General features: G+C 41.6%; 1 protein-coding gene across 1 annotated transcript in view; it reads left to right on the top strand.

The window, feature by feature from the left end:
* Positions 1-14058, top strand: part of LOC146384772 (NACHT, LRR and PYD domains-containing protein 12-like) — a 40710-nt gene that overhangs the window by 1117 nt on the left and 25535 nt on the right. The window contains exons 3-6 of the mRNA XM_084929759.1: positions 8024-9927; positions 10948-11124; positions 11257-11505; positions 11589-11759. Coding sequence (XP_084785885.1) covers positions 8105-9927; positions 10948-11124; positions 11257-11505; positions 11589-11759 — 2420 coding nt within the window. The 5' untranslated portion in view covers positions 8024-8104. The remainder of the gene's footprint in view (positions 1-8023; positions 9928-10947; positions 11125-11256; positions 11506-11588; positions 11760-14058) is intronic.

Consider the following 14058-nt stretch of genomic DNA (forward strand, 5'->3'; position numbering starts at 1 on the left):
ACGTGGCGCAGCTACGTCCGCAGCCTGTCCAAGCATTTCGTTATATCCGGTACTGTGTATGTGACAAATAACACTTGTATTGTATTACACACAGTCCTCCACAATTAGTGTGTTGGTGGTGAAAATGGCTCAGCCGGCTCACGGTTTGATCTCTCATTTAGAATTTTGCAGAAGTAAAAGATTTTTCATTTTCTCTGGTCTCGTGATGTGGACACAAACTCTTTTCTCCACAAAAATGGGCTGAAAGTTTTTAACTCGCCTCACAGATGTGGAGCTGATATAGTGTAAATTTGGCAGCAGGTTTTGTGGGAGCACGAGTTTTTATAGGAATACACTTTGTTTTAAAATGTATTTTATGATGAGGGGAAGCTTGTAATTTCCCACTGGTGGTCCTACAGAGAGATACAGTCACTGTCATGCAGAGGTGGTCGAGTGTCCAAAAATTGTACTCAAGTAAGAGTATCATTACTTTAAAATATTATTACTCAAGTAAAAGTGAAAAGTAGTCGTCAAAAAAGTTACTCGAGTAAGAGTAAAAAAGTACTTGGTGAAAAGGCTACTCAAGTACTGAGTAAGTAGCGAGTAACTGTTTGAAATGTCCGATTTATTTTATAAATAAATGCTATCAGACAAACAAAAATAAATAAATATACAAATTTTAGTATTTTCAAAAGGAATATATGTAAAAAGATCCAGAAAATAAGGCACAACAATTCTAATTTCAAGATTTCAGTTTTTCACAACGTAAAGCTTTTTCAAGCAAAACCCACAGTAAATATTCGCATTTACAGCAGCCTCAGAGAAAACATTAGAACGAGGCAACTTCAACATAACAGACTACAGCTGATGCGCCAGAATGTCATACTAGGTTCTTTTAAATACAAGGAGGGGTTAAGTAAATCAGAAACAAATGACACAGAGATGCAACAGGTATCATCAGGAAAAGTTTATTCCCAAGGCGGACAGCAGGAATTAAAAAAAAACAACAACAACAACAACAAAAAACCCCACAAACACATCTGTGCTAAATTTCCACAGGAACAGACATTCTAACAAAACTATAAAATGTTCTTTGTATACTAAAATACCCTGAAGTATAGACAGTGGATTAACACAATGTAATATGTAAAAATGTAAAAACTACACTCATAAATAAGCACTGAAATCAGAGTAAAACTAATTATAAAAGACAAATACAAATTTCCACTATGTGGATGTACATATGTGTATGGCTCACTTTACCATAAATCGTTTCTTCAGTCAGTGAAATGGTGGTTCAGCTTCAGCAGCAGTTGGCTCTCAAGGTTCTTGCTGTGAAGCTGTGACCGTTTGGCAGTGAACAGGAGGGGGGTTAGGGAGGAGTTAGGGTTAGGCAGGAGTCCTGCACGACTAAGAAGTCTTTCACAGGCTCCTGATGCAGGAAGAGCTGTATTGACTTTGATCGACAGCTTCTTGAGCTGAAGAAAGCCATGCAATAGAGCCACACCTCCAGTGAATGGACATGAAAGGTACCTCTCCAGTTCCTCTGCTTCTGGATTTCCTGACCCCATGGATCCATCATCTTCGTCAGTTAGGCTGCTGTTTGCGCTGGCCTCACCCAGCTCTGTGTCTAGGTGATGTCTGATGAAGAGGAGACCTGTGGAAAGATGTATGGTTTTCAAAAGAATTAGGTCTGGTCATTATAGTGCTGTATACACTGCCAAGCTGCAGATGTTTGTTTGGAGCTAGCCTTCAAAAGCTGCCCATACACTGTGCGATTTTTTTAGCCCATTTTGAGCCGATTTTTCAGTCGTGCAACCGTTTTGGGGATCTGCCCGAGTTTTGCCTTAATTGAGTGTGCATCGTGTAATATACATGGGGTAACGAAAAGCAGTTAACACCTCACGACCAGCTCCCAATCATCAATCGTATGGTCGCATGGTAATCAAACCAGTTTGAAATCCTGTCGCCTATCACACTGCGCACGCACAAACACAGAAATGAAAGAAAAGGTGGAGCAGCATGGCAGTGCAGCGTGTGATCTGGACACAAGAGATGGAGGCACAAGTTGTAGGATGAGGCAAGCTCATCCGAGTACGTAAGCGTAGAGCTGCCACCCAGGCAAAAGAAAAATTGAGTTATATCACGTTATAACGTAAAAAGTTTATTGTTCTAACAATATACTTTTCATGTTCATGCAATACGGAGATCGACAGACGGATTGGGGCTGCAGCTGCAGTAATGCGGACGCTGCACCGGTCCGTCATGGTGAAGAGGGAGCTGAGTGTTAAAGCGAAGCTCTCAATTTACCGGTCGATCTACGTCCCTACCCTCACCTGTGGCCACGAGCTGTGGGTAGTGACCGAAAGAACGAGATCGCGGATACAAGCGGCAGAAATGAGCTTCCTCCGAAGGGTGGCTGGCCTCTCCCTTAGAGATAGGGTGAGAAGTTCTGCCATCCGGGAGGGGCTCAGAGTAGAGCCGCTGCTGCTCCACATCGAAAGGAGCCAGCTGAGGTGGTTCGGGCATCTGACAAGGATGCCCCCTGGGCGCCTCCTGGGTGAGGTGTTCCGGGCATGTCCCACCGGGAGGAGGCCCCGGGGCAGACCCAGGACACGCTGGAGAGATTATATCTCTCGGCTGGCTGGGAACGCCTTGGTGTTCCCCCGGATAAGCTGGAGGAGGTGGCTGGGGAGAGGGAGGTCTGGGCCTCTCTGCTTAGGCTGCTGCCCCCGCGACCCGGCCTCAGATAAAGCGGATGAAGATGGATGGATGTTCGTGCAATATACCTTTCACGTTTGAACAATATGATATCACGTTCGTACAATATAATATTTATATTGTACGAACGTGATAATTATGTTGTATATTGTAATAACGTGATATTATATTGTTCAAACATGAAATGTATATTGTACAAACATTAAAAGTATATTGTTAGAACAATAAACCTTTCACGTTATAACGTGATATAGCTCTATTTTTCTTTTGCCTGGGTGGCAGCTCTACGCTTCCGTATCCGAGGCTTTTCAATGTGGCCTCACAAAATTATCACAACTACAACAACCATGAAAAGAGTTGGATGGACATTGCTGCTCAATGTTTTTCATTAGTAATTTAGCAAAGTTGGTGGTGTGTGTGTGTCTGTAAGACAGAGAGAGGGAGAGCGAGGGACAGATTTTGTATGATAAGCTTCATGTTATGGACGCACAGTTTGAGCACTCAGGTCGCATCAGAGCATCAGGCCGTATAGTGTGAGACCTGCATCGTGACCTATGAACTTCTAACCCCTGAGATTTAATTGTATAGTTTGAGCAGGAGCGGAATAACGCGACTGAAAAAAATCAGTGTTTGCCCAGCTTAATGCAGACTGTTTAAACTAAACAAGCTGCTGTTTCACATAATAAACCCTGTCAGCCGCAGTATTGCCTTCTGTTTTAACAGTTAAGCAGTAGAGACGAGCTGTTTGCATGTGCGTGGAACTCCAGCGTCATTAACCAGGCTAGCTGTTAGCTTATAGCTCACGCTAGCTAACCGGCTAGCAGTTAAAAAGACAGCTGAAGCTGCACAAAACACCCACAAACTTGTCTCACTACAACGTAGCGCCGAAAATATGACTCGCAGCTCGAGCTCGACACCGCTGCTGTAACATAAGACTGACATCCAGCTAACCACAGCTAAAAGATATTTAGAGAAAACTTACCGTTTCCTCAAGTTACACGAGCTGAGTTGTTTCACGCTGAAAAGTTGTTGTTTTGGCTCTCACTGAAGACAAAGCTGTTCTTTTGTGCTGCTTTTAAGCGAAACATTCTTTGTATGTGAGGCCAAAGGTGTTCATCCTCTTCAGCTCTAGCGTAGACTCTGCCATCATATTTCTTCTTTCCGTGTGTCGCTACTTTGAAACGCTTGGGCCGCTCGGCCCGCCACGGTCTCAAACTGGTCACGTGACTGCATGGCCACATCTTATTGGTAAAAAAGTTACCGGAAACTCCACCGGCGGCATGTTATCTAATGTGTTAAACTAATTTTTTTTAAGTAACGAGTCGAATTTTGCATATGTAGCGGAGTAAAAGTACCGTTTCTTCTTCATAAATGTACCCAAGTAAAAGTAAAAAGTATCGTGCAAAAAAGGTACTTAAAAAGTACATTTTTTTCAAAAACTTACTCAAGTAAATGTAACGGAGTAAATGTAGCTCGTTACTACCCACCTCTGCTGTCATGTTTGTTGGCAAATGCATTTTAACGTGTTTTGTTGTCTAAGTTTGCATAGTGGACCTATACTTAATATGCCACAATAACAAGGATAAAACAGAACTATACAAATGTTTGTAGTGTTATCATCTTTATCTGGGAGCAGCTGTAGCTGCAGTGGCACAGCTAACATACATGCCTTTCAGCTGTTAGGTTCTCTCGGTTCTCCCCAGATAGCAAAGTGACTCTGGACCAGATTTACCCGAGTGTGCACCACAGGCTCTATAACAGATCTGTTTACAGAGCCTGTGGTGCATCCAGGAGTCTGTCCTGTTCCAAATTTTCAGAAGGAATTCAGGAGAAATATCTGTCATTTAAAAAGATTTAATTTGCTTCAGCAGTTGAAATGACAAGTTTACAGCGCCGGACCCCAGTGTGACACAACAGCCTACAACAGTTTATATAATGTTACAGTAACATAAGATTATTATGGCTATCTTCTCCCAGAGCCAAACGTGGCAGTCTGCTGCAAATCCTCCCATCCGTTCACGTCCGATCTCTTATCTGCTCTCATTCCTGAAAACAAACAAACAAAAAACACACCCTGCATAGTCTTCATTATCTAATATTATCCTACTGCTGATTCTAAGGTCTAGTTCAGGACACTCTGTTCAGACTCCCTGACCCAGAGACCATTATCATGTGTATGTGTAAGCCTCTGCAAAACCCTCTGCACTCTGCGTCAGCTTCAATATTTCAAATCCAGACAGCAGCACTGGACGAAGCTTTTAACCCTCAAACACGGAGCGCCAGCACATTTATCAGCACATTTGCATTGTGCATAAATAAAATAATAAAACAGCTTATTTAATAATTTTATAAACAATGTAATAATTTTCAGCCCTAACAAGTTCCCTTGCATGGTTGAGTCCATTTGCATGACAGAACAGATCAGGATTATGGATTCAGAATATCCCAGACTTCATAGCGCGGCGGTGGGTGTGGATAATTTTGCCGAAAAAAACAGCGGAAGCGGAGCGGCCGAAGAGTAAACTTTTAAAAGTAAGTACTGAATATGATGTCACTTATTTATATGCAAATGTTATAAATGTTATAAATAATGAAGAACATTAAAACATTACTGTTGGCCACATGTTGGCAAAGTTATGTGACATTAGTGATGTTTGTACTTTCAGCGTTAACTTTGTTTTAAAGCCTGTACTTTAAAATATACGCCGTTCAATAGTCGACCTTAATCTTACAGAGAATGTGATGATTTCATGGATAATTAAAGTCAGTCATATATCCACAAACACAACAAGCTGAAAGTCAGTGATGCTGCTCGGTTTGCAGTCCTGAATATCACGGCACAAGCAGGATTCACTGCACTGCTAATGTTAGCTATGTTATATTGCTGCCTCTGCTCGGTGGTGTCGAGCCAAACGGACTTTAACGTGTGTTTGAACGAGCTGACGGTTCACTCGTTAAGCTGAAAGAAAGATGCTTTAATCACAGCAGTCACACATGTGTCCACTGGACCATCTGGGAACTCTTCTTGTTTAGCACTCGTAATAACACAAACACTAAATCCTCCTGTTTGTAGCAGTGTGTACACCTGAGACTGTCACCTGTCTGTCTGTCCTGCACTCTCTCTCTGTTTCTTTCTCTCTGATTGTGGAATAAAAGTATGAACATGTATTTATAAGTTACACTTGTGTTTGAATCCTGCAGCTTATCACACATTTGATTTCCATGTGTGACGACTGCAAGTGTCCAGAGTGAGGACAGACTGAGGGACCCACTGCTGCACATCATCTGTGAGGCTTTGCACCCCTGATGATCCACCAGGACAAACTCAGCAGTGTGTGAGGAAGAGGAGGAGGAAGAGCCAGCAGCAGCTGACAGATGGAGAGAATAGACAGACTGTTCCCTGTTTAAATTTCAATTGTCTTGTCAAAGGGTACAAACACTTGAGCTTGTGGTCATTTTTATGCATTAATAATAATTTAAATTATGTCTGAAAGTGTGAAGTGTTGAATGTGGATGTAAAAAAATGGAAAATCAATTTAAACAAAAATATTAAAAAAAGCAAAGCCTTCTGAATATCACTACATTATAGACTTTTTTTACACCAAGATTGAGAATCTTTACCAACACTTGCCCTCGTCCTGTGATATGGTCAATTGTTCTATCTGCATTTTTTGTCCTTCTCAGCTGTCATTCTCTCTATCCAGTTTTGAACTTCCCACAATAACTCAGCCATCTTCCATAATTACTAACTTAAAGTCATCATCGTGTAAACTTGATCCACTGCCGACAAATCTTGTTAAACTCATTCCCGTCTCTTGCCCCGCTGATTGCTAATATCGTACACTCCTCTCTTATATCTGGTTCTGTTCCTTCTTCTCTTAAAACTGCAATAATAACTCCAATACTGAAAAAGAACGGTTCAGATCCCTCCAATCTAAATAATTTCAGGCCAATTTCAAATCTCCCATTCCTAGCAAAAATTCTTGAAAAGATAGTGGCTGCACAGGTTCATCATCATCTTACTGGAAATAACTTGTACGAACAGTTTCAGTCCAGCTTCCGTTCATGTCACAGTACAGAAACATCTCTAGTAAAAATCACCAATGATCTTCTGCTTGCAGCTGATTCTGGACTTATATCCATCCTCACTCTCCTTGACCTTACAGCAGCTTTTGATACTATCTCCCACCGCATCCTCCTTCACAGGTTAGCATCTATTGGCATCAATGGTACAGCACTCGCCTGGTTTACTTCTTATCTCTCTGGCTGCTCACAGTTTGTTCAATTACTCCCTCACAGATCAGTATCTACTCCAGTTAATTCCGGTGTACCTCAAGGCTCTGTCCTGGGTCCTTTACTTTTTATCATCTATCTCCTACCCCTAGGTAATATTTTTAGGAAGCATAACATCCAGTTTCACTGCTACGCAGATGACACCCAGCTCTACCTATCCTCCAAACCCACAGCTACTCTCCCACCCACATCCATTTCTGACTGTTTAAGTGAAATCAAGGTCTGGTTTACTCACAACTTTCTTAAACTTAATGGCAATAAAACAGAATTTTAATAGGCTCCAGATCAAAACTGACTACAGTTCCAACCAGTCTTTCGTTATCCATTGATAACTCTGTTGTCACACCCTCCCCTCAGGTTAAGAGTCTTGGTGTCATCCTCGATAGCACTCTGTCCTTCACAGCACATATAAATAATATCACTCGGTCTTCCTACTTTCATCTCCGTAATATTAACCGTCTTCGTCCCTCGCTCACACCACACAGTACCGCCATACTTGTCAATGCTCTTGTTACATCTCGTCTGGATTACTGTAATTCTCTTCTCTATGGTCTACCTCATAAATCCCTCCATAAATTGCAATTAGTTCAAAATACAGCTGCTCGTAGTATTTCCAGAACTAGATCCACTGAACATATAATGGACTCAGAGCCTTTAGTTGTTCTGCCCCGAGACTTTGGATGCACTTCCACTTGCTCTACGGACCACACACTGTCTCACCACTTTTAAATCATGTCTCAAAACTCATCTATTTAGAATTGCATACATCTGATCTGTCTTAGGCCATTTTTACCTTGCTCAGTTTTTATATTTGCTTTTATACTTTTATCACTGTTTATGTCTAAATTTTATCTACCATGTTTGCTATATATACATTTTTCTTATGTTTTTTATGGTATGTTTACGTGTTACTGTAAGGTGACTTTGAGGGTCTGAAAGATGCCTATAAATAAAATGTATTATTATTATTATTATTATTACTCCATTATAATACTACAGGAAAAAGGACATTTTTTTTTCTTGCTTTCAGGTTTTTATATTCCCTTCAGGAGGATCCCACCAATAAAGTGACAGGAGCAGAAAGAAGTGTGGAGAAGACAGAGCTGCAAACATGGAGCAGGATAAAGTCGTGGAGCGTGTTAAACAAAAGCTTAAAGAGCATCTCCAGGAAAAGTTTACCTGGATAAATGAGGGCACATCGGATAATCGGTCTCGATTTAACAGCGTCTACACAAAACTCTATGTCACTCAGCAGGCTCAGGATTTTGGTTCCATATCACATGAGATTCTAGATCACTTTAATGTCCCAGATCTGCAGTCATCAATTTCACAGGTGTTTTATCAGCAGATCGATTTCTTAAATATCTTTAAACCAGGAAGAATTCATGTTCAGCAACAACCAGCAAAAGAAAAGACAGTCCAAAGAGTGATGACGAAAGGCATCGCTGGCATTGGAAAGACATTTGCTGTCCAAAACTTTGCCCTAAGCTGGGCAGAAGGAAAATCTAACCAGCACATTGATTTCATCTTTGTGCTCCCCTTTAGAGAGCTGAACATGCTCAGAGATGCCGACTACAGTCTGCTGCAGCTTCTCCTTCACTTCTACCCTGAAATAAAACCCCTAGAAGATACACAGCAGCTTGTTCACAAGCAAGTGCTGTTCATCTTTGATGGTTTGGATGAAAGCAGATTTCCACTGGACTTTGATGGAGCTGTGAGAATAAGTGAAATAGATCAAAGATCAACAGTCGATGTGCTGCTGACCAACCTCATCCAAGGCAACCTGCTGCCTCGCGCTCTGCTCTGGGTAACATCCAGACCTGCAGCTGCCAGTCAGATACCTTCTAAATACATTGACCAGATGACAGAAGTCCAAGGTTTCACTGAGCAACAAAAAGAGTCATACTTTAGGAAGAGATTCAGCACTGCTAATCAGGCAGAAGAAATCCTGTCTCGTCTTAGAGGAATGATCAGCTTCTATTTCATGGGCCATATCCCAGTGTTTTGCTGGATCATCGCTGAGGTGTTTAGGAAAGGATGGAGTGATGAGAGGAGCCGCGGCATCACAACGATGACAGAGCTGTACATTTATTACTTACTAATTCAAACACAAAGAGCAAGACAGAAATATGCAGGGAAAAGCTCCAAGAAGAGGTCCAAACAGAAGAAGTCTCAAGCCCAGAACTCTGCCATGCTTTTAAACTTGTCCAAGTTGGCATTTGAACAGCTGCAGAAAGGAAACATCATATTCTATGAAGAGGACCTCACAGAAAGTGGCATCGATGTTGATGAAGCGTCAGTGTTTTGTGGATTTTGCTCAGAGATTCTTAAGGAAGAACGAGGCCTGTACAAGAAAAAGATGTTCAGCTTTGTGCATTTAAGCTTTCAGGAGTTTCTTGCAGCTCTCTACATGCACCACTGCATCCTGACGGACAACTTCAGTACTTTGAAGTCTTTCCTGGGTGTCGACCCGACAGATCTGAGCTTTCTGGATTTGCAGAAAAAGGTTGTGGATAAAGCCTTGCAAAGTGAGAAAGGTCAGTTAGATCTGTTTCTGTGTTTCTTCCTTGGATTTTCTCTGGAGTCCAATCAAACAGTGCTGCAGGGTTTACTGCCACAGGTAAAGAGCAGCTCGGACACCACCGAAGAGATGAAGGGATACCTGAAGAATTTCCATGTCAAAGACATCCCACGAGAGAGGTACATGAACCTTTTCCTCTGCAAGTTTGAGCTGAAGGAAGAGAGATTTCAGGATGACATCAGAATGTATCTGGATTCAGGAGCGAGACTCTCACCTATTGACTGTGCAGTACTGTCGACCATGATGCAGATATCAGGGGAAGTGCTCGAGGAACTTGATCTGACAAATTCTGTCACACCGTTTATTGGGACTGAGAAACTTGTCCAGCAAATGAAGAACTGCAAGAAGGCTGCGTAAGTAGTACAAATATTCCGATTTAGTAGGTGAATAAAAGTTTGTTTAGATAGAATGGGAAGAAAATTCATTTAGCCAAATAGCCAAGATTAAGTGAGCCCAGCTGTGGATAACTGGTGAGTGATAGTACATATGAAGAACAAAACATAATCTAGTTGAAAGTTTCCGATTTTGATACATCAGAGACGCTATATGAAGTGTGCATGCAAATGTGCACCTGCAAGTAGTCACAATGGGATTTCTAGGGAACAGGGAGAGGATCTGGAAGATACTAGTGGCCTAATTAAAATCTGGTAAATTGTAATATACTCTGCTGACTCTGAACTTTTTAATGACTAAAGTGAATGAAGTATTTTGGATTATATAAATGTTTTGGAGATTATCTATCGGAATGTCAGGAGTGGGACCACGCCTCCAAACACTCTCCTTCCGGTTGTCATCTATATAGGTTCCCCCCGTTCTGCAAGCTGTTCATTCTCGTTTACGTGCCCCACCCTCCCTCCCTCCTTGTTCTCAATTTTCTAACTTCTTTATTTCTATTTAGTACATGAGGATCTGCCAGGCCCAGGAGCCATCGCCAGTCCCCTTCGAGGCCTTCCCCAAACCGCAGCTCAATTCATGTCAAAGCATCACTTTTGCCTACTAAAACGCTGTCAAACCTAAAATGAGGACGTGGGCCCAGCTAGTGAAATATACATTGTGTCAAAAACACAACAGTGCATGGTGTGAATTGTGCAAAGAACGTTTAGGCATTTCTGTTGATCTTAAGTCTGAGTATACCGACTGGATCATCCACTTCCTTTTCTGTCTTGTCCAGATTGGTGTGTTATACCTAAACCTATGTTAGTCCTGGTATGAAATTGAACAATAGTATTGGTTGCTGCATACATGTTATGATAACTATTATACAATAATGTTAGCTAATACAGTGTTCATTGCTACTTATGTTTTCTCATTGCCCAGGAAAATAAGAAACCCACCATGACATGCCATTCTCCACTTTTCTTCTGATTCAACAGACTTAAGAGTGAGCATATAAGCAATGATCGCCTGGGTGTACTACTGTCCATTCTTCAGTCAGCAGACTCTTGCTTAAGAGAGTTGTGCCTGGTGTGTTTCTCTAACGTCAGTGATGGTTTTCCTTATGATCTCATTGGTGTACTGGGATTTCCTGAGTGTAAACTGGAGATACTGAGGTCAGTGTAAATAACTGTTTCTCTAAGCTTTTTAGTTAAATTGTTAAAACATGAGATACAATATGTCCAGTAACTGAACTGCAGTAAATTATCCTTGGTATCCTTTGTTTATACCTGATATGTTTTGCACAGGTTATCTGGGTTTTCTCTAGACTTTAAGAATTGTCACATTCTGGCCTCAATCCTTCAATCAAAACAATCACCTCTGAAGGTCCTGAGCGTCACTAACTGCATGTACAGTTATCCAAAGGATTACAGTGGATATTATACAAGAGAGTTGAAAATAAATGAAAACTATGAAGATTTCATTGATGAATTAACTCTGTTGACTATGATTCCTTCTGCTTTGATCGGTCCAGTCTGCAGACTGGAGCAGTTCAGGTAAATACAATTAGTGATGGGACCATCTGCACATTTTGCTCTCTTGCATATATGATGTTCAGATGATTTTGTTCTCTCTGCAGCATGCCTGGCTGTTACCTGAAAAATAAGTGCTGTCAGGTGTTTGCTTCAGTTCTCAGCTCCAACTCCCAGTTGAGGCAGCTTGACCTCAGTTGCAATGACTTGCAGGATTCAGGTGTGCAACTGCTCTCTGTTGGACTTGGGAGTTCAAAATGTAGGCTGGAAACACTGAGGTACTGATACACCCTCTGGTCTCATAATGTAGTTCAGATATACAGGGAGTGCAGAATTATTAGGCAAGTTGTATTTTTGAGGAATAATTTTATTATTGAACAACAACCATGTTCTCAATGAACCCAAAAAACTCATTAATATCAAAGCTGAATGTTTTTGGAAGTAGTTTTTAGTTTGTTTTTAGTTTTAGCTATTTTAGGGGGATATCTGTGTGTGCAGGTGACTATTACTGTGCATAATTATTAGGCAACTTAACAAAAAACAAATATATACCCATTCCAATTATTTATTTTTACCAGTGAAACCAATATAACATCTCCACATTCACAAATATACATTTCTGACATTCAAAAACAAAACAAAAACAAATCAGCGACCAATATAGCCACCTTTCTTTGCAAGGACACTCAAAAGCCTGCCATCCATGGATTCTGTCAGTGTTTTGATCTGTTCACCATCAACATTGCGTGCAGCAGCAACCACAGCCTCCCAGACACTGTTCAGAGAGGTGTACTGTTTTCCCTCCTTGTAAATCTCACATTTGATGATGGACCACAGGTTCTCAATGGGGTTCAGATCAGGTGAACAAGGAGGCCATGTCATTAGTTTTTCTTCTTTTATACCCTTTCTTGCCAGCCACGCTGTGGAGTACTTGGACGCGTGTGATGGAGCATTGTCCTGCATGAAAATCATGTTTTTCTTGAAGGATGCAGACTTCTTCCTGTACCACTGCTTGAAGAAGGTGTCTTCCAGAAACTGGCAGTAGGACTGGGAGTTGAGCTTGACTCCATCCTCAACCCGAAAAGGCCCCACAAGCTCATCTTTGATGATACCAGCCCAAACCAGTACTCCACCTCCACCTTGCTGGCATCTGAGTCGGACTGGAGCTCTCTGCCCTTTACCAATCCAGCCACGGGCCCATCCATCTGGCCCATCAAGACTCACTCTCATTTCAGCAGTCCATAAAACCTTAGAAAAATCAGTCTTGAGATATTTCTTGGCCCAGTCTTGACGTTTCAGCTTGTGTGTCTTGTTCAGTGGTGGTCGTCTTTCAGCCTTTCTTACCTTGGCCATGTCTCTGAGTATTGCACACCTTGTGCTTTTGGGCACTCCAGTGATGTTGCAGCTCTGAAATATGGCCAAACTGGTGGCAAGTGGCATCTTGGCAGCTGCACGGTTGACTTTTCTCAGTTCATGGGCAGTTATTTTGCGCCTTGGTTTTTCCACACGCTTCTTGCGACCTTGTTGACTATTTTGAATGAAACGCTTGATTGTTCGATGATCACGCTTCAGAAGCTTTGCAATTTTGAGACTGCTGCATCCCTCTGCAAGATATCTCACTATTTTTGACTTTTCTGAGCCTGTCAAGTCCTTCTTTTGACCCATTTTGCCAAAGGAAAGGACGTTGCCTAATAATTATGCACACCTGATATAGGGTGTTGATGTCATTAGACCACACCTCTTCTCATTACAGAGATGCACATCACCTAATATGCTTAATTGGTAGTAGGCTTTCGAGCCTATACAGCTTGGAGTAAGACAACATGCATGCAGAGGATGATGTGGACAAAATACTCATTTGCCTAATAATTCTGCACTCCCTGTAGTCATGGTAAAAAAGAAAATGCGCACTCAATTCTTTGTACAGAGATATCCACAGGCAGGAATTATCGTTCAGTAGTGCATTTGGGTAATCTTAGACTCTCCCTAAATGTGCTCCTGTTACTGGCCAGCACGTCATGGTGGCAGGTATTGTTGCATTATTAATAATAAAAAAAACCAACCTGGATGAATAACACATGGCATATTACACTGTCCCATTTTTTTAATTGAACCAAAGTGCAGATGCAGTGTGTCAAAACTAAATGGGGCTTCATTCATTAGCTTGGAGAACCACTTTCAGCAGCAATAACGTTAGGTAACTATTTTCTGTATTAATTTATCATCTCTCACATCATTCTGAAGGAATTTTGGTACACCCTTCTTTACACCAATGCTTCAGTTCATTGAGGTTGGCAGGAATTTTTGTATGCACAGTTCTCTTAAGGACACGATACAGTATTTCAGTCTGACCATTGTAGCATCTTGATTATTTTCTTTTCAGTCATTCTGTTGTAGAATTTCTGGGGTGCAAAAGTTACAGAAAGCTGGCGTAAGAAGCAGTACCAGCAACCAGAGATTGATTTGGCTTGGGGTGTGGTTTTGGCTCAGCTGCCGAGGAGAGGTGGAGGGCGCATTCATTGGGCTAGTTGTATGGTTTGTACCATTGTGCCGAGTATTGCTGGCATTTCCGGGAGA

The sequence above is a fragment of the Perissodus microlepis genome, chromosome 6 (assembly GCF_051167445.1).
Source record: "Perissodus microlepis isolate ML-2025 ecotype Zambia chromosome 6, ASM5116744v1, whole genome shotgun sequence".
Lineage (NCBI taxonomy): Eukaryota > Metazoa > Chordata > Actinopteri > Cichliformes > Cichlidae > Perissodus > Perissodus microlepis.